Raw genomic sequence first — 22,257 nt, forward strand, 5'->3', positions numbered from 1 at the left:
ATGTGAATGTGATGATGTAGTAGTTAGCAAATGAAAAGTAGGTGATGAGTGGGGACCCAACAAGAATAAACTGGGGCATGCCAGAGCCTGTCGTTCTCATGTTAAATGACCAAAAGCGTGTGGACATGACAGCAATGTGTGTCTGTTGAACATTTTGGTCCAAAATCGTATCAGTGTTTTGGTACCTGGCTGCAGGGATTTGCTCCCATGCACCCACAAGAGCATCAGTGATTAATTGAGTGGAACTAAGGGACTTGGCCAAAACTCCAGCTCCAGACAAAAAGTACACAAACATATGCAGAGACTCTTCTGGCCATATAGCACCTGTGGCTTAAGTACATAATGAATATGCATGCTTGGATTTGATTCCTTGCTGGACTATGAACACCACAGTCACGTATTTTTCAGGGCCACAGGTAAGCTGCTTAACTCCACCTCTCGAAGTGGGACTACAGACTGAGGGATAATTCAATAAAGTGCAGCTCTCAGAAAGATCGTGCCTTCTGGTGCTTCCCCCCCTGCAAAGCCATGACACCGCCTGAAATCTGCAATGACAAAACTGACAGCTGTTGACTGGGGACGTGGCATTGAGGAGAATCAGGTCCCGGCGCACAAACTCATCCCGGCGCTCCCGCATCATCGCGGTGACAGAACTCAGGAGCCGAGGACTGACACGGGAGGGAGAGGGGATGGGAACATTAATGTATCATTCACCAGAGCTCCGCACCCTGCCTCTACTGCAGTATGAAAACATAAATGTAATGAAAATCCTATCGATCGGAGTCGCTTCCTTTTAGACAAATTGCACTGTTTTCTCTGCTTCTCAATTGTTTGGAAGCCAAAACCCCCGGAGACATTGTCAATGCACCATCATGACAGGCAGACCTTGGATCAACATTAGCTCAGAGCCCTCTGCAGGCTAATGCACAAGATTTTAGACATCTGCATTGAGAGAGGGTGAATGAATTAAAGCATTCAATAAGTAAATTGGTCAATCAAGTTCATGATGGAGCATATGACTGAGTCAACTTATGAAAAAAATGCAGTCATTCTAAAGGCTTGATAAGATCATGGCTACAGTAAGTGCGATTCCATTAAAATGGGATTTTCGAGTGGATGTCAACAGTCCTGAAATGCCTTTCTGCTGTGACTAACGGTATTTTAGACTACTCAAGTTAACGTTCACTGTTATCCAGAGTGAGGAGCACCTCCCCCCCTTAATCCACCGACATAGCAGGGAAGGCCTCGTGGTTAGAGAGACCATCTCTGCTTTGATCTACCAACACCCCTGCAGAAGTGTCCTTGATCAAGACGCAGTTGCAGGAGAGTAGCTCCTGGCTGCCCCTGTTTGTTCACCGCTTTGCTGCAATCCAAACATGCAGCTCTCTCAGGAAAATACAAAAAAAAACCCCTCATTTCAAAACAACTCTGAGTTCTTGTTCCAGTCCTAAAATTGTCCTGTTGGTTAGACAGCCCTCCAATGTCTGCTCTCAGAGGCCTCCGACTCATCAAGATGGAAATCTCCAGAAATTATCTCTGACATCATCACCGCTATCAGTCGTCATTAGGGAACGGACACACAAAGAAAACTATTTTAAAGTACTCCAACACAGCCAGTTACGTGGTCCCGAAGGAGGCTTTCGCAGAGCTAACATGCATGAACTGACAAGACAGACAGTGAGGGTGGATAACCATCTTACCCATGTGCAGTCCTCCTGCGTTCCTAAATTAAAGATGGGGAGATAGCACAGCCCACAATCTCCGCATGGGATCTCATTCTCTGCTGAAGTAAAGGGAATCGGAGGAAATAGATCAACCCAGCATCTCAGGGGTCAAGGGTTTATTTAATGAAGTCATATCATGCCATGCCTGCTCCTTTCTCCGATCAGCAGCTGCGGTCTGTCAAGAGGGGCGGTTTGTGTAAATAACCATCGTACTGATCTAAATGGCACTTAAACTATTTTTGTTCCACTTATCACTAATAAAGATAGAAGACTTCTATTCTTTTAGGTCTGTACAATTTCTAAAGAGCACACATGTATACCATCCATCCATTATCTATACCGCCTATCCCTTTCGGGGTTGCGGGGGGCTGGAGCCTATCCCAGCTACAATGGGCGAGAGGCGGGGTACACCCTGAACCGGTCGCCAGCCGATTGCAGGGCCACATGAAAGGACAAACAAACATTCACACTCACACTCACACCTATGGACAATTTAGAGTCATCAATTAACCTAATGAGCATGTTTTTGGTCTGTGGGAGGAAGCCGGAGTACCCGGAGAGAACCCACGCATGCACGGGAAGAACATGCAAACTTCACACAGAAAGGCCCCGCCTGACCCGGGGATCGAACCGGCAACCTTCTTGCTGTGAGGCACGCGCACTACCTGCTGCGCCACCGTGCAGACATGTATACCATGTATAATAATACTTTAACACTTAGCAGACACATACTGTATAAACTGTCCGTATGAGTCAGAACTTTTAACCGATTAGCTCCTAATGCTAACACGTGCTAAGGTACACTGCAGGAATTGTTGGTCACTAGCGTTGTGTTGCCTCTTTGAGTCAGTTCCGGTAAGTGAATGATGAGTGCTGGCTCCCATTAAGATTACTCGATAGCGTATTTGTAACATAGGATCCAGAAACGTCTCTTTGGTAATAACACTGAGATCCAAGCAAGATGAGACTGCTGTATGTTGGTCTGTTTGCCAACATACAAAACATAGTTTTACATTACTTGAGATTTTTTCCATCAGGCACAATTAGGGCTGGGCGATATGGCTGAAAACTCTATTGCGATATAAGTGTTTTATATTGGTCGATATCGATAATTATTGATATTTTTTATGACCTATTTAAAATAAGGACCAGGAGAAAAATACATTCAATTTAAACATTTTTATTTTAAATTTAACCTTCCTCTAATTATAATCCCCTCAGCTATCAAGGCAGAAAGTAAATGTCAACACAACCATGGAAAACACTCAAATAATAAATGTAAAAAAAAGTGCAAAAATATAAACAGGGAGAAACCTGAGAGTTTTTTTTCTGCAGGTTTAATTCAATTCAATTTCAATTCAGTTTTATTTGTATAGCGCCAAATCACAACAGAAGTTGTCTCAGGACACTTTCCATATAGAGCTGGTACAGACCAAGCTCTTTTATCTACAAAGAAACCAACAATCCAGAATCTAGTGCAGAAAGTTCACAAGCTGATTCACCCTCTGCTGAATAAAATGCTTTCAAATATGTGCAGTGTTTTGTAATCATAGCAGAAACTGAGGTAGACTTGACATCTGTAACATACAAACAAACAAACATGATAGACAGCACAGTAACACTGACTGAACTATAAAACCAGCCTAGACATATGAACAACTTTAATCACTCTTCTTACTCTAAACATACATGAACTATTCAATTATATTTTTATTGCAAGTGTGTTTAAAAAAAAAAAAGTACGTGTAAGAGATGTTTATAACCTGGCTTCTCCTCAGTGCTCAGTGAAGCATGTCTTTAGCTATATGATATGCTGCTGCCTCCATTATGTCTTCGTGCCTTTTAGATGATTTGTCATCAGGCAATGAAGCAGATACCTCTGCATGGTGGTCAGCTGCTTGTGCGGTGGTGCTGCGGTTGGCGGATGTTGGCAAATACGGCTGCGCTCCAAAGAGTGAGCGCGGCTAAGGTGGTTAAACAAGTTTGTGGTGTTACCGGTCTTGGTGGGGACGACAGTCTTGCATAAGTTACAGACCACACTGGTCTAACTATGGTCCGACTGATAAAATCCAAAAAAAAATTATCGAATGCTTTATCGAACGCATTTTATATTGATATTGATGACGTGTCTATCGCGAGATATATCGCTGTCGTCGGCCCAGCCCTAGGCACAATGTTAAATAATGATATTCTGAAAAGATTTAGTATAATTACACTGAAAGATTTTTGTGACATATGTGCACACATATCATCGTCATGGTCAAAATATTGCTAAATCTGGCTGAATTATGAAAGCCAGACGCTGTACTCAATAAAAAGCTAGAATTCCCATCACTATCGATTATTGTTTCTAAACAGGTTTTGGTGCTGTGTCCGCCATTTTTGTAGCTTCCTCTTGAATACATGCCGTTTATTGCACACTGCCATTGGCTGGGAGCTGCCAAAGGTTGCAGCCCAGAAACATCCCGAGCACAGCAAAGTAAGGCGAAAATACAGAGTCCCTGCACCTCCACACACTGGGGTCATCACTGATGATTGACGGGGATTACTTTTGTGAGGCTACACATTGTTTTTGAGGATTGTAGACCGTCAAAGAAACATTCAGCCCATGCTAAACTTCTATAGTGGAAACCAGTTTGGTTAAAATGGAATTTCAGTTCTCGCATGGCTGAACGACACGGTAAACTGAGCAACAGTTGCTATTTAAACCCACAAACTCTCTGACAAACTCTGCCAACTGGGGTGAAATTCTTAACTCAGAAACCTCAGTTTCTACCACTGCGCTACCAACTGTTCATGGTGAATAACAAAATGTGTGGGTGGAGACTGTGTGAACAAATTCTGTTTCTATAAACATATCATGAACACAACTTTGAACTGACAAATACAGAGAGGGATTAAAACTTTTTTTTGGCTTGGCGGAGGCATTTGCATCCTCGCTCAAAGACTGAACGAACACAAAGCCACGGCGGAACAATAAATGGACATTTGCAAGACAGAGTGCAGAAGAGATGATGCATGCATGGAGCGACATATGCTGTGTGTCAGTTAAAAAAACATACAGCAGACATTCTCCAGTCTATATCTGCATGTGTGTGTGTGTGTGTGTGTGTGTGTGTGTGTGTGTGTGTGTGTGTGTGTGTGCTGATGGGTGGGGCATTCATGGTAACACAGAGCAATAAAGCCATGAGTTAAAAAATGAAAGAATAAGCCAGAATTGAGGATAAACTGACACAGGAGCTTTGACAGCAATAACCTGACATGCAGGGGAATTAACGAGGGTATTACAGCTAAACCTGTGGGACTCTGCAGCATCCGCAGGGAAACTTAGACACATGGACCCGCATACACGCTGTGACCTAGGAAATAGGGAGGGTGGAGGGATAATACTACTTTGCCTTTGAAGCAAACGGGAGGAAAAAAGCAGGTCAAATCTCACGCTTCTAAATATCTGCTGTGCTTTTTTTATTGGGGGGGGGATATAATTAAATAACTTTTAATTCTGTCAGAATCATTAGCGGCTCCAGCCCGGAAAAGAGAGCCGTTTCTTGACACTGGGAGGGCTTGCTTTTTCCAGGCTAGTGTTTTGACTCCGAGTGTCATGGAGACAGAGATTTAGTGTGACAACGCTGATGCCAAGCGTTGTACTCCTGCGATGCTTTGCACAAACGTGGCACATTCAACATTCTGACTTTGCACACAATATTCCCCGAGACTTGAATTAACAATGCGGAAAAACAACCGTACGGCTCGAAATAAAGCAGGAGCAGAGAAACGGCACTAATCAAAGAGGGAGTACACCAGAGAGCACTTTTTGTTACGCGAGTCAACCTTGGACAAAAACAGCGATCCTTTACCAAAGGCAGGAGACGGCTGGATTCGAACACTTCCTGCCGAGAACGACAGCTCAAACGGTGCTTTACTGTCAATCACTTCTCTCCTGTTAGTTTGGGGCGAGATGTGCTGTTTTTCATTATGAGAACGAACAGCAATGAAATGATTTTGGCAAGTTAGCTTGTATTTTAATCCAATTAGCTTTGGATCCGTCAGCAGATGACAATTCTTCGTATTAGGGTTGCTAGCAAAAAAGACGAGGGACCGAGATAACAAAAAGCAGGGTGTTTTGTTTTTTTTTTTAGTTTCTGAAATCAAATTCAGCCACTGTAGTTTTCAAAATGCACTTAATGCCGCTATGCTTCATCACTATCAGTTCATTTGACTCTCAGCGACTGTGGAGCTGATCTTCATTCGTTCTTTGTCGCTGTCACAGACGCTCCTGCTGTTCAACTCATATTCGACTGTCGGCAGCTAAAAAAAAAATAAAAAAGCCATTGGATTGATTACTGGCAGGATAATGCAAATTTGCATATAATAAAAATTAATTCAGAAGCAGGCCATTATCAGGAAAAAAAAAATACTCAGCTCAGTCAATTGAAATTACGTCCACGGCCAAAGAAAATTACAAATGACTCTTCATAACATTTGCTTCTGTTGTTATTCTGCATACGCCTTGTTTTGGTAACACCGTAACCTTTTCGGATTTAACCTTGGTACTAAAATAAACAGAGGAAAGAGGAAGCACAACACGCTAACATATGATTGGCCTTTTATCGTTGCTTCATGTTGACACACAGAAAACCAGTTACATGCATGTGAAATTACAGAGTGTGTGTGTGCGCGAGTGTGCAAGCATGTGTTTGCTGTGCTATTCATTCCACACTTCTCTCCTTTTTTTCATTGAAGGGGGCGCCGGCTTAGCTCCAAGCACATTCACCCTATAATTGTTCCTTGGTTCATATCTGTCATGACACTTCTATAGGTCTGCAGCCACTGTCAGAAACCACCGCCTGCAGCCCAAATGGGGTCGCTCTATTTTTTCCTCAGTATCTCACACAACCAGCCTTTGTTCCTCATAGCACAATCTGGAGATGCCATTAGTGGGGAGGGAGACAGTGATGTTTAGTGACAGCCTACGACTCTTCTGGTCAAGAAAGTGCCCTAAAGTCATCAGAGTGTCACACACACTCCTCCACTCTGCCTGAACGCGGCCTTGGCTCCCCAAGTTCACCTTTGTTCTAGCTATCTGAAAAGGAGAAAGCTAATTGTGTGACAGGGGTCGGGGGGTGGGCAGCGCCCGCGACAGCCTGAGTGGTGCCACGGCGTAAAGCTGCCAGGCCTTCTTGTCAAACACACTGCAGGAGAATCCGACACAAAAAATTAGGCGAGAGGGGGAGGCTCTCGTTTTGCTGCAAGTGGCAGTTTTTGTCTTTGTGTTCTGTTCGTGACTGTTGTCATCACATTTGGGGCTGAGCTCAAAAACATGCGGAAATTCGGCAAGCGGCTGGGTGGGATGATAAGAGAGAAGCTACACGGCCTGTTTGCGACTGATAACTTAGACTCAGCATATATCAAACACCTTCTGGCGATTCAAATAATTTTTACAGTTGGGCATCATATGTTGAGAGGGGATAGAAGAATTCAGAGTAAAAAAAGTATCATGCCTCAGTGCCCCGAAATGAAATGCTGCAGACAAATTATGTCTTCCATGAGAAATGCTTATGCTGTGATTTACCAGCATTACTGTGTATTACACAAAACATTTTTTACACTATAAATTAAGTACAGCCGCCGAGCCTCCAACTTTTCCCCCAACTACTCCCATCGCGAATGTAAAATGATGAGAGCACATTTCACTCGCTCTCCCAGCGGCTGCAGAGTGACTGAAGTGTTGTCTTGACTCTCCTGTGGTTCTTTAACATAGCCAAAACAAACAGCAAATCAGCTTGTGGTTCATTTGTGGAGAACGTCACGTGGAGACAACACCACAAACCACTCTATAGGCAGTTAATGGGGTCTACTTGGCTGCTTCGCGCTTGTGGGACCTCGGGCCCTGCTGTTTGCTTTAGGCGCTGGCAATTTCCACCAGGCTGTGGAGGCTCTATGCATCAGTGCTGGCTTAACACAAAATGGCAGCCTGTTACAGAGGACGGGCACACATAATGCTGGAGTTTATGTTGGGGAAATAAAGCCCACACATGAATCTCAACCAATGTGTGCTACTTAGCTCAATGCTGGAACAGTGTTTTACCGACTATTGGAAGTCTCAGATGTAGTTTTACAGGCGTAACGCTGACACGGAGGACAAAAAAGGATTCCAAGCGATCTACCGTCAGCATCTCAGCCTCCTCTAGTGAGCGGCGAGAGCTAAGGTATGCCGTTGATTAATATTATGGAATCTGAAAGGTAAGATGAGCTTAATAAAAGAAAAGCTGAGGGCTGCTAGCAGAGAAAAGCGCCTTTGTGAGACCTCAGAAATGTTATCCAAGTAAGAAAGTCCTTTTTTTTCCAGACATGGAATTGGTTTGTTTCACAAGTTTATCTTGATCCACAGTGTGGGGACAAATCCTCTCTTTAAAATCTGGACAAGGGCTTGAAGAGTTCTGTAGCTCAGTGCGCGAAGATAAAAGATTTTTTCTTGTGTCGCACGTGATCTTCTTAAAATGATGACTCTTGGGATTTTACGGTGGAACATTTTTGCAGGGAAAGAATTAAAAAACATATCTGAGGAAAGAAGTTGAACAATGACATTTTCAACAACAATCTGACTCAGGCAGAAAAGTTATTATTTAATCATTACTTTAGTGAAAATGGCAGAGCAAAGCCATATGCAGTGTATGTTGCAGACCAAGAAATTAGAAAATAAGCCAAATTGCATTTGGCTTTGTGATGATTCAGCCTGAAACCAATCTGTCCAAGTTTTCAGTCAGGCGATTTAAAAAGCAGAAAACTGATTTTTAAATAGCTAAGTATGGACTGTCCAATCTCACACTTCTGACAGTGGCGGGGACGTGGTCTGAAGACTGGCTCAGAGAATTTGTGAAAGACGGAAAATAAGATGATTCATAACACTTGAGATTTCAACTGAGCAGCAGCAGCAACAATGGGAAAGGTTAATCAGCCACAGACAGAGTCTAACACTTAATAATGTCCTTCTTCTTTTGTGAGCATAATGAGAGTTGGTGACGTGACACGCACGCACACACCACAAGGCACACTGTGCATATTTACTGCATGAGTGAAAAATAAAGAGCGGGTTAAACGTTTATTCAGGAATCAAAAGCACAAAACCATTACAGAGGTTTAAATATGTAAATGTGAGCCGTGAGACTACAGTTTATGTAACACTCAGGCTGATAAACAGTAATGCCCGTCAGTTACAGGTAAGAGTAGGTGTTCTGTTTATGTGTATGTGTTGATGTGAGAAAAATAAAAAGGTAAATGGAGGTGAAGCTCTGGAGGTAAATTAAGCGAGGCCCAGCAACAGTTACAAGTGGGAGGAAGGTGATTCACATCAACCTAAATAATGAAGTGAAAAAAAAAAAAACCTCCCTTTCTCCCTGCCCTCTTCAACTATTTCCACTTGCCTTGTTATTTATTAGTTTCCCTTGTCGCTCCCTCATTAGACGCTAATATAGACAGAAGAAAAGGGATCATCTTCCTCAGGCCCTCAGGAGGGAGCAGGCCCAATGTAAGTCGGACACTGCTTCCCACTCAAAAAACATCCCCAAACCCTCCAGAGAGAGCCTGCTCTTTGTGGATTAATGTGCCTTTATAAAGTTGTCATGTCTGGTAGAGATTAAGGGGACCGGGCCCTCCCTCCCTCCGTCCTCATGCCACACCACATCAGTCTGGCCCAGTGGATCCCTCTGGTGCTAGGAAGACTGGAACCAGTGGAGCACGCCATCAAAGATCTCTCAGTAAAATAAATATATAAAGGATCACAGTCTGGATGTAGTTATATTGATTCTACAGGCTGATAATGAGCCACACAAAAGTCAACATCTGGAGTTCCTTGAGGTTTGAGTGAGTCTGTCAGATGGAGATACTCCAGTGAAGAGAAGGATTTCGGTGTGACTATCTTGTGGTTTCTGACTATACAGAACAAGGCTGAGTTTTTGCTGTGTGGTTACCGTACAGCTGGGGACACAATAGAAGACCTTTGAAACTGAAACCCTTGAAATCCAAACTCCAGCCGGTCTGTCAGTTACAAATGTCCTCTCGTTTTTAGAAGCAAGGACAGAGTCTCGCGCCCTAGCTGTATGGGATAAAATGGAAAAGTACTGTATCCTGCTGACTCTTGACATGTCACTACCATCAAGGAGCGTACATTTCCTATCTTGACATGATCAAAACAGCTACGGAGGAAAAGAGCTAGGCACGGTTTGCTCCAGCTCACTGTAAACTCCACTGGCTATTGTCATCACAATTATATTTACCACAGCTGGCAGATGCTCTCATCCAGAGCGACTTACAATGCTGCTCAGTGTTCTTGATCAAAACCAACATCATCGGATCAAGTGAAAATAGACATTTGGCGACATTTGTGACCACTCTCGGGATAAATCTGTGATCCTCTGACCCCACAGGACTTGTTCAAGGCACATGCAGATGCCCGGGCATGCTGCAAACATCAGTAATGTCTGAAATGAGGCTAAAACATGAAGACTAATTAATCTAAGAAATGATTTTTTTCACTGAGTCATACCTTCTACATCCCAACTGACTTTTCAGCTCCAGTTAGACTGTCAAAACTGGAATAATTGAGATGAATAATCCTCTATATTGTCTTCAGCTTATGAGTGATGGGATGTTCTGCATGGGGAGTAAAAACTTGCTACAGTGACTCAGAAATAAAGGATGGATGAAGTCATTAGAGGAGCCGTTAACAGTATCGTATGAACCAAGCTCGGTCAGAGGCCAGCGTCCATTCAATCACCGCTTGAAATTGGACGCCGGCTCACATTCATTAAATGACAGCCACATCGAACCAATAACTCCTTACATTCTTGTTTATTGGTCACCAGATGTCTGCGCGCCCTAACGGCGTGTTAGGCAAATGAATTCAAATGACCAAACCGAACCGAGCTTTGTTGTTTTTACGCAATGACTTCAACTGTGCCAACTCCCAAAAGACAACAGCAAAATTACAATCGATAATCTGTAAGAGCACTTTCAAGTCTATAAACAGCATACCAGCAAATGCGCATGATTCAGTGTCCAATTAAGCTAAAGTAGCAACTGTTAGGCCAGAGTGGAAGCACTGCAGTACGTTGACATCATACTGCCTTTTTGACAGAGGAGGCTTGAACGCTAACAAGAACCACAATATATCTCCTATCCACCCACAGCAAATATTCAGCTAATGTCAGTTTATATCCGTCAATTGACTGCACCCAGCAGACTTAACCCTAGACCTGTTTGCACTAATGAAAGGTATATCAACACGCCGCGTACATGGCTCGAGCTGTTTAATTAAAAATAAATGAGACACAAAGTTTGCCCGAACATGCGAGCGCCTTTCCTAATGAGCAAAGCTTTGTATCTGCCATCAGCACAGGATCAGCCTGTATGCTGACAGCTACAAGCTTGCATGTTGGAATTTACACACAGAAAGATATTAAATATGCACATCCAGTGCCAAAGACCACTCGTGGGAGACACAGAGACAAGGTTACCGTCACCCACCCAAATAAAACCATCTGTTATCACGTGACAGAAATTCCATACCAACGACAGCTGAGGCGTCTTCATGACAACTGAGCAAACTCGGTTGTGTACAGTAACACTTCCTGTACACGAGCAAATCCACAGCCCTGTTTGCTTTCCGGTTTACTCCAGCGGGCTGCCTGCACTAGCCTGAGGGTTTCATTTCTGCTTTGTCCTGCTGATTTGGTTTATTTTTTAAAATCATACAGTCCATCTCCTAATTGCCTTTGGCGACTAAATCCAATGTTGATTTCCCAGAAACTGATGCCACATCGCTTCAGCATCGCATAATCACAGGTAGCCACTGGAAATCTGGCCTTACGAGCAGCTCACAGTATTCAATTTCAACAACTTTGTAATTTCAACAGTTGCTTCACGAGTTACTCCCGTAGGCTTGATTAAACATTCATCACTGTCAGCTTTTAATGTGGATTAAAGCAAGATGTTCTCTCCAACAGAATGGTACATATTGGATCTAGATGCCTGCCAACGTTTAACTGAGCAAATCCAATATGGGTATCTAATGATACAGTAAATAGTGCTAACAGGAGTCCAATACTTGAACAAATGTAGCCCAGTGAAGACCATGAGGAGCAAGAGACCTTTATATATTTGAGGGATGTATGGTGGAAGAGTTTTAATTAAAAAAGGAGCAAAGAGGGGAAAAGCTGCTGTAAATGGCTCCTGGTCGGCCAGCCAATCATTGTTGGGCCCTCCTCCACCAACCTGTTAATTTTCTCAGTGTACAGATTGGTGACAGCATGGCATCTAAAGTCTAAAGTCAGATTTTAATCACTGATGTGTGTCTGAATTTTAAAAGTATAGCAGATTGCCTTGATACTATTATGCCAAAATAAACTAACAGATCCAAATGTCCAATGACAGTTTAAGACTGAAACCAGTGTCACTGATTACTTCACATGACAAGAGTCCATTTCTCCAATACCACTAAAACTTCAACATTAATTCTGCCTGAAACACAGGATTGTAAATGAGTGAGTAATTAACAAAAACAATGCCGGAGCAGAGCTGCTCTGAGCTCATCTTTTTGAAATTCAAGCGTTGGTGACAAGAAACTGTGGGTATGAAAACACACTTTGATTCAACATGAATGTACTGTCAGCGGACGTTAAAAACCACAGAAGCCATAATCAAGTGAAAGGTGTGCTGTTTAAAAAAAAAGGGAGTGTCTAGCCTCAACGGTAGCTGTGTTGTCATGATTAATTCTATCGGAGCGAGGACTTGAATGTGTTTTCCGTGAGCCTCGTGTTCCTGATGGCCTCGCCAAGAAAATCTGCTGCTTAGCTTTACGCTTTGAATCACTAATGCTCAGACCTCATTTCACATCGGGAAATGCTTTGTTTGGGAAAAACAATAACATGGGGACCTACATAGCTCAGTGAGGCTGTTCTCTCGCTGCTACACATTCAGGGTGGATGACAAATGGCTCATGTTTTGGGGGAATCAACTTGCATGCTGTATAACGTTGCAATGATTTGGTGATGACTTCAGGTACAAGTGGAGGAAGAAGAGGAAAGAAAGAAGGCGCCTGATGTGACCTGATCTTTCAATTTGTTTCTTTACACAGCTGTGAAGAAAAAGCTGACGCCAATGACATTAGTGATGTTGTATCAATTCTGAATTATTAACAAGCTTGCTGCTAAACCCTGCATGCTAACCTTACATCACACAACATGCCGTCTGGGCTTAAATGTGCTCTGAGAGTCACCGCTCTGTTGACTCAGTTGAATTGCTTGCCTAAGGCATCAGTGCCTGGACACATAGACATAATTAGGAAAGGTCACTGTGCCTCCTGTCTTGTCAACAAAATCACTTCAAGATGACAAATTCTGGCTCAGGCTGAGCCAGACCTCTCTCAGATACCCTTGCCAATCAAGCGCCAGCAGCGCTGCCTGGGTAGCCTCAGGTGATTTCTAATTGTGTCTTTTACGTTCCATGCTAAATAGGGATAAGCATAACAATGAGCCATACATTTGGAACTTGGAGGTGTGTTTTCCCTTCAAGGTTGAGGTAGCAGACAAAGGAGTCATTATCTCGTAACTTTTGACTACAAGCTGCTGAAAAACAGCCTTGTGAAATTCAAATGAGATCATTTCTCAATAATATAAGAAAATGTTGAAATACATGCTTACCTGCAACAAACACACCCGAGATTCTTAATGAACGAAACATAACGATTTTACAGGATGACATTAAGCTGATAAAATCTGCCAAATGCCAGTTCCCATGTAACGACCTTCACACCTTTTCAGAGTTCCTTTTCCACCGCATGCTCTGCAGACTTTCCATTCAGACCACTTTATGATGAAGTGGAAGTGGCTTTCACATCGCTCCCTGGTGGCCTTACTAAGGAACTATTAATCTATGGCTCTCCATATTGCATTCAGATCCGCGTTCCCCAGCCACCACCTGGCCTGAAGTAAAGGCCAGAAGAGGACCCAGAGGACTGGACAATCTCTTATTATGAGCTGCACCAAGACACCTCTGGGTTTCTAAGCGCTTCCTCTGACAGTGATTGATGGCCAATTAACCATTTGAAGAAGAGTATTGATCACTTAGAGAACAGGAAGGATCTGGGAACATCTCCTCAGACACCACTATTCTCACCGTACAAAGTGAGCAGCCAGACAGCACATCATGTGTACTAAAAACAAACATTATAAAAAAAGCCCTGACACAAACAGACAGCCTTTTCACCGAAATGCTGCATCTAAGGTGAGCACACAGCGAAGCCTTTTGAGAAGAAAACTACACTAAAGTGCCTTTTTTCCGACATTATCTTCTTCTATCGCGCTGACTTGGAGAACATCAACCACCACATACCCCATTGTTCTTTGCCGAGATGAAATCTTTTCCCAGCAACAGATCACAGTGGCGTGCAAGGTTCGAGGGTCAGCATCACATGTTCTTTCTCTCTTTGAGAGAGCCAGAGAGATGACCCAGGAAAAAGAACATTCGATTAGACCCTCCAGGAAAAGACTCAGCGCTCAGCTCAACAGGCTCATCCCGACTTCTCATTGGTGGCCCTCGGACACATGAGGCTGAGTGTGGGCACCGGATGGCGGGCAGTGACAGAAACACAACAGTTGAGATTGAGGGCAGTCTCCCAGCTGCTGATACAAAGTCAGATACTGTGGCCTTCTGTGAGTTATGATGCAGGTTTCCATTCAAACAAAGGGTAATCTCATCCCACAGCAGGGGTGAGAGGTCAATTTTATGCTGCCCAGATAGAAAAGCACAGAAAGTGACTATGTTGCACCACATTTCAGGAGGGAAACAGCCCAACTTCAACCCCTAAGCGCTCTCACATAAACCTGAATCATAGAAATGGGGTAATTGAAACAAAAGGCCAGAGTTTGACAGAGATGTAGTGCCTTTGCAGGGCCTCTGCACAGACTGCAGAAAATAACACCCAACTCCTCCCCTCTGCAAGGTTCATCCTCCACGTGTCCTCGACAACGCCTGTGTCCTTCCTGTGCTCCTCAAAATTGCCATTTGCAAATGATAAGCGCAGGGACATAGCCTTCTGAAAGATAAGGCGCCTGGGCATTTGTCACCAAACAGAGCGTGCTCGTCCATTGCTTAACGCTGACCTATGTTGACATGCACTGTTTACCTTTTATTCATTTATGCTGAACTATTATCTCTGCCTCCATTAATCACAGTAACTCGAACTGGAGAAAATAGCTTAAGAACACTTGGACAGGGAGCGGATTCATTCAGTTCATCTGTATTCTTTCGTTTAGACAAATTAACATGATGGAAAGTGAATTAAAAAAAATTAAATGCATTTGATCATCTCTGTCCCGCAAATAAGCAATTCCTACTCTTTTTCATTGTCACGTTGTCCAATTCAAATTTTGCAAGCGGCACACAGTTCGTAACAAGCATTTGTACTCCTGAGAAGTGAAATCATTTCAGTTCTTTCCCCTAACGTGTAATTGCCTCCTTGCGTGATATATTCCGCATTTGTACATCATGCTAATTCACTGGGTGAGTATGAGCAGTTGAGAAAATAAATAATTTTAGAGAATTTTTCCCTACCCCACCGCAATCGTCTTCCCGTTGTCTGTGTCATCTGAATTCATCTTCCATGACTACAGGGAACAAAAACTCTCTGGTAGTAAATTATCACTTTGCTGTAAAAGACCATATCCCTGCAAATACATGGCGATCATTTGCCATGCATTAGCTATGGGACAGAAACGAAGTGGTTTTAAATTCCTTTGACCAGAAGGCAATTTCCCCCAATAAATTATGTTAATTTCAGCTTTCGCTCTCCTTATCGCATTCTTTAGTGAGTCAATGAGGAGAGACAAAACTGGCTGCGAGAAAGACAACTCTGGGATGATTCGCATTAGAATGATGAGAGAAGTCTGGCAAAAAAATAAAAAAATATGCCTTATATTATTGTACTAAGGAATGGAGCCTTGCAAATGAGAGCATTATGCAATAGATGTCTACTTGTTGTCATTTGATGGCCATCTCCTTGCATCATCACAAGGTTTACACCTGGCGGAAACTGCTCCGAGGTGACTGTTCACACAAGTAGGAAGGTGCCTGATACCAAATCCCATGCTCCCTCGCTGAACCAGACAACAATTGCTTGGCAACGCTCTCACCGGGCGGAGGGAAAAACAAAGAAAAATCCTGGATTTTTATTCTCTCTGCATGGATAGCTGGCTGTTTTGATGGCATATTGGGGTGGGGCGGCTGTGGCTCAGGAAGTAGAGCAGTCGTCCATTTATCAGAGGGTCGGTGGTCTGATCCCTGGCCTCGGCAGTACATGTCAAAGTATCCTTGAACCCCAAATAGCTTCCAATGCTGTGCCATCGGTGTGTGAATGGATAACTCTTGTAATGAGCAGGTGGCTTAGCCGCCATACGAATGTGTGTGTGTGAACGATTGAACACAGACTTGCAATACCGCTCTGAGTGGTCGTCATACTAGAAAAGCAATTTATAAATACAGACCATTTGCCATTACAGTCCATTGTCTTGAGGAAGTAAGAAGGGACAAACAATGGGCAGCAGACTAACAGGAAAGAAACAGGAGAAGCAACAGGGGTTGAGATAATCTGCAGAAATGAGAAGACACATGCAGAAATGCATGTAAGCAAATCCTTATGGACCCCACCCACACCCACACCCACACACACACACACACACACACACACACACACAGGCCTCGCATACTGAAAACATCAAGTGGTGTGCACACACAGGCAAAGCAGTACAGTTCTTTGTTCCTGAGGCTGAAAGCACACCTACCCCCTCTGTCCGGCCCGTCAGATCACTCACAACACAGTGAAAGGGAAAGTGCTCGGCTTGCTCAAATCTAGATTGACAGGCCTACCTTTATTACTGACTGAGTTATGTTTCCCTGCAAAAAAGACAAGTCGGCTTTTGATACAGACGGATGCTGAGTCAGCGCCTTGCCTCTCTACAGAGGATAGCTCGACTGATCTCAGCTGAGACCGTCCCGGCCCCGATGTAGAAAGAATTGGCTACCAAATTACCTTTGCGATCCATTTCTGGGACAACGTCCTATAAAAGGTGGCCTGTAAGCTGTGATGGGAGCTCAGAAGGATGCTTGTACTGACCTAACATGTGACACGGAGTGATGGGCTGAAACTGCCTGAGAAATGTGATAAAGAAGATAGAAAAGAATAAAACAGATTATACCGTATCCCTGCACCATCTATTCTATGAACTGGCTCATTGCTATTCAGGGTCACAGAAGGGGTGGGAGCCTATCCCAGCATGCATTGAGTGAAAGGCAGGGAAACACCCAGGACAGAGCTCCCGTCTATCACAGAGCGAACAAAGAAACCGAGAAACAGTATTGCACCTAAATTGACATAATGACGAGAAGAGCATGTGACCTCCAGACAGAAGTGAGGCACTGGCACCTAACCACTGAGCCACCGCACCGCCCATGTATACCAGCAACTCCGTCAAAATGCATCGCTTTCAACATGCATCATAAAACGACTTGTAAATACCACTGCACTGCTACTTACTTAGCTTGATATATGGCGTCCCTGGAGCATGACTGTTTATTTAATCCTGATATATTCATAATTACACACTAATTAATGCAGGAGAAAAGCCCTCTTAATTCATCATCTCAGTGTCCTGAAGCAAGAGACACAATTACAGCAACTTTAACATGTTTGCCTTCTGTCCAGAGCAAGGTTAACAGTTCGGAAACAAGCGCAAGGCAAATGATGTGTGAAATTCTCGTGCTTTGGATTGTCACCAGCAGCTTCCAGCTGTGTGGCATTGTGAGGGTGATATTTAGCAGAGAGAATGAGTGTTTTAAAAATAGTCAAGAGGCTGAACCGTGAGGTGGTGCATCGTGGGCAACAGGGCATAGATTGAACATTGATTGCACTGATCAAAGCACTGATTTGACCAGCTGGACTGTGCACCACAGTAACCTGTAATATTAGGGGTCAGTGGCCAGCGCTCTGTTATGCTGGATTGCCTTAAAAACTCCAATTGCATTTGCACATGTATTGTTGTTAAATACTATCATTATTGGAATATTTGATTTTCCAAATTAGAAATCCAACTGAGCAGAAGAAAACGTGAACCTGCATTTTAGGCCATCTCACAAATGGCTTCAGGAAACTTCCCTCCAGTCTCAGCTCTTCAGCTCACCCCACTGCTGTTGATTGTTTCGTGCATCAAAGCACATTTGCATGCAAGCGGGAGTGTCTGGCCAAGAGGCTACATCATAAAATGTAACTCATCAGTGCGAGTAGGTCGTCTACCAACTCCGTAAAGCTGTCACCATACTGCAAATGCAGCAGGAACGAGTCCTGGTCGGGGAGAAACGTGGAGTTGAACGATCCTGCCCGCAGCCAGCAGAGCTCCACGCACACACGGTCCGCTCTGCAGCCACACGGCGAGCACGTTTAACTACACAGATGATGGAGGCGATATTCTTCTATTGGAATTAGACTCGCAAAAATAAAACTAAAAAAAGGCAATGAACCTTGATGATGTGACAGCGTGAAAGGAGCGCGGTGTGGCTGCGTTTTATTGTTCGCAGGCCCAGGTCTTGTTAAAACATCTCAAAGTGCGGGTTGGCTCTCAGCGCTTTCCGGCAGGTGAACTTCCCTTGCAGTCACACCGGTGGGGGTAAAAACACACGCTACACACTGCGCAGCGCTGGTTTAGCCCCATCATACACCCGCAACACACGAGGAAGCTGCTGCCTCAAGTTCTAACCTCGGCAGACATGTTCGAGGCGACACACTCCTCCCCATGTAACCTTGAAGGTGAAGGCTAATTGATGAGTGCTAGCAATTACAGAACAATAACGAGCGCTCACAACGTGCTGTCACGCGCGGCTGCATTTCGTTAAAAAGAAAAAAAAAAATCGCCAGCAAACAACTTCTCACGTGCAGCCTATTCTGAGTATACTTGCTGCGCTTTATCCCCCCCCACACACATAATTAACAGCTTAATTAACCGAAAGCTTTTCATGATATAGTGAAACTCACCAGCGCAGGTGAAGCCAGCGAAGACGAGCCAGAGCACAAGGAGCGTGGCGCTGTGCCGACGGCGGACAAAGGGGCCCCGAAGTAAGGGCATCATGGTGTTTTTTTATCGCCTAAGTTTGAGAAAGGCAGCGAGCAGAGAGGAAACGCTGGCACACAGGGCTTGTTAAGGTCCGGAGAGTGTCCTCTGTGACACTTAACGCCTTTTTCACAACGTCCAAGTCCTTCTCTTTTCTCCTCAGCACATATCCTCGCGCCGTACCGTGGCCATCAGCATCCCGGTCGCGCGTCTTGGTTGCTCAGAACAACGCATCACAGGTGTGGTGAACAAACTGCCTCCTCGCTCGCTCGCTCGCCGCTTCTCTGTACTGTATTTGTCCAAGAAGCCGCTATCCGCTCACAACTCTGCCTCTCTGTGTCACCGGGCCGAGGAGGGACGCAGTTTCACTTGTTTCTGGTCACTTTGCAGCCCTCCCGCGAAACAATACCTTCTCCGAATGCGAAAACGGTCAGAATTGGCAGCGGAGAGGGAACATCTGCTTGCACAGCAATGCTGGAGTGTTGAGAGTCAGGGAAGGTAATGCGCCGCGATGAGCGGAGCAGCAAAACCAGGAGCGGATCCTGCGTGCACGCTGGGAATGGAGCGTCCTTAGCGCGCCCTGCTGTTATATCCCTTTTCTTAGGCAAACATTTACATATCTTGAATAAGCGTAACTAGCCACACACTGGCAATGCACGGCAGAATGGAAATTATTTCGTCCGCTCCGTCGCAAGTGTGCTTTTCATATTTTCTGCCTTACATGAAAATGATGGATATGACATTCAGTCCTGTATGATAGCAATCAGACCGGTGCTTTGCATACAAATTCGCACAGATCACATCTGCATGTCATTGAGTTGCAGTTAAATATGCCTCTGCTTTGTCTTGGGGTTTTTGTTTGCTGCAGTACATCAGTGACGGACAAACACAGATGAAGAAGCATGAGGATTAGCGCTCCCATGAGAGCGCACACCTGTCAGCAAACTCAGACCAGGATGTGACTTATGTTGCAGATAGCTTTTTCCTCATTTTCTGGCGGTGTCAGTGGAGTGATTTTCAGACTGTTCAGCCGTGCTTTTACAGTGCTGCATGCCAGAATCGACAGCAGATTATTAATACACTACAGAGGGAGGGGGGTTGTGTCTTTGTTTATCCATTTCTCCACTCCCTGGTAGTCAGCAGAATAATAAGTGGAAGCACAGATCTGGACCACTGTCTTACCAGCTAATTATTGGCCTCATGTAGATGGATGATTCCTCAGATAGAGCTCAGCTATTATACAAACTCATTAAGCCCTCTCTCCATCCAGCATCCCTTGCGAAAGGTCAAAGTCACAGTCACAATGACAGCACAAAACGTGCACGCATACATGCAGAAACGCACAGCCCTGCAGCCATCTAGTTTATGATCAAACCCTAATGGGCTCTGTGGATGTGAAGTGGTAAGCAAGGCAGACGAACAGCAGCTAAGAGAATGACTCAGCCTTGGTCACTTGTGAGGTTGCTCGTAATGATCTCTCTCATTCTGCTAATCTGCTCTGTGTCCTATCAGGCAGTGCAAGCTGGTCTCTTGTAGTCACAGTATGTGCCTTCTTCTCCCTGAAAAAGCACCCAAGCTATATGCATTTCAAATGAGGGTCTGAGGATACGTCTGAAAATGCACAGTTGGTTGTACAGAGGCAGGGAATATAGCTGCAGCTGTTTTTAAAGGAATTATTAGAGTGTGTTTTCTTGCTGCGATGTGTTTGCTGAGTCAAGGCAGGGCACGACCTCTTCCACAACCCTGTCTTCCACTGATTCCTCTGGGTCCAGCATCCCGCCCCCCCTTTGCTCCCTCAATCAGACTACAATGAACAATCACAGCTCTTTGGGGAGTTGACACATTCAGTTGTTCATCGATTTGTGGTGTTGTAATTAATTTTCTCTCTGTCATTGGCTGCATTTACAATATCCTGAGACTTGAAGCAGCTTGTTCTCCTGCAATCAATCACGACACCGGGACAGAACCGAGCCATTTCTCTTGTATCATCTTGAATTATTCACGGCGGCTGTCATCCAAAAAGACCGCACTCGCTGACCGATAAGTGTCGAGGAACGAGGCTCGTGTCTGTGTTCCAGATTGTTACAGGTGTTTGTGTTCCTGGGTGCTTCCATAAACTGCGCAATTACAACATATGCAGCTCATGAAGACAACTGATTCGCCCGGTCGATAAGCATTGATCCAACGAAGGTGTCCAGCATGAAATTAATATCAGTTATTGTTTACAAACAACACTGAAGGTCCCTTGAGGAGGATGCAGAGCAGCCTCTGACTGTCTGCATTCCAGCACAGACTTGTGGAGAGAGAGAGAGAGAGAGAGAGAGAGAGAGAGAGAGAGAGAGAGTGGGTGTATCAACTTCCATCATGACCACAGCTTCACAGCCTATTGTTTTGTTTATATCAAATTAAACTGCAATGCTACTCCAGAGAGATATAATTGACCACAGCCTCAGATTAAATGACTTTAAAGATCTTAATAAGCCATCAGCGGATTGCATATTACATTGCAAACCACTTATGAGGATGCAGTCCAATGAGAATGAAATTGAGGTTCAGATTTGCATGCCACAGCATTTTAGCCATTAATTACCATGCAAAATGACTGTATGATGATCAATAGTGTATCAATTTAATTAAATATTATTGGTATGGGGTTAGGAAAATTAATTAGGAGCTTAACAAACCCCTGCAATGTTGGAAGAGAAGGTATTACTTTAACATCATAACATCTCCGGTGGGTCCTCCACTCTCTATTATATATTATAATGGATAAGGGACCCACATCCTTCCTCCACTCTCCATGAAATGCCACTCAATATATATGTGTGTGTTTGTATCTATATTTATAAACACACACACACACACACACACACACACACACACACACACACACACACACACACACACACACACACATACATATATACATACCTTAATCAGGATTCATGATCCAGATATTAAATCACATGGTTTTCTATAAGTGCTATAAAAGCCATTACCATCAGTAGATAAGTGATACACACAGGCTTTTATTCCAGGTTATTGTGTCCATAGCTCTCTACACAGTTACGATCTGCATGGCTGTGACTTTGTTTAATTAAATTATGTCACACAAGCGGCGATAAAGTGGCCTCGGTGTGATCTCCCAACATCTTGTGCAGTTGAGTGAAGAGCAAAACCAAATGAGAGCGAGAGATGGAGGGTTTAAAAAACAGAGAGGAAGAAAGTTAAGGGGGGCGGGGATGAAGGAGCCCACTGAAGGTCTCTCATTTCAGCAGCACAGACTGCTGATGAAGCTGAACTTCCAATATCCCACCACTTCAGCTCTGACGATTTCTCAATTTTACAGATATGGCCCGAGAATGTGATTTGATGAA

The 22,257-nt window shown here is 44.1% G+C and overlaps 1 protein-coding gene across 4 annotated transcripts in view; it reads right to left on the reverse strand.

Annotated features, from left to right (window-relative positions):
- The window catches only part of unc5a (unc-5 netrin receptor A), a 122,179-nt gene extending 102,738 nt beyond the window's left edge, over positions 1-19,441 (reverse strand). For 2 of the 4 annotated variants that reach the window (XM_070962378.1, XM_070962377.1), the window contains exon 1: positions 18,805-19,027. In XM_070962378.1, coding sequence (XP_070818479.1) covers positions 18,805-18,898 — 94 coding nt within the window. In that variant the 5' untranslated portion in view covers positions 18,899-19,027. Of the gene's footprint in view, positions 1-18,804 lie in introns of all 4 variants that reach the window. The other 2 variants (XM_070962375.1, XM_070962376.1) reach the window with 2 other exon arrangements.
- Positions 19,442-22,257: the final 2,816 nt, after the last annotated feature.

The sequence above is a fragment of the Chaetodon trifascialis genome, chromosome 5 (genome assembly GCF_039877785.1).
Source record: "Chaetodon trifascialis isolate fChaTrf1 chromosome 5, fChaTrf1.hap1, whole genome shotgun sequence".
NCBI lineage: Eukaryota > Metazoa > Chordata > Actinopteri > Chaetodontiformes > Chaetodontidae > Chaetodon > Chaetodon trifascialis.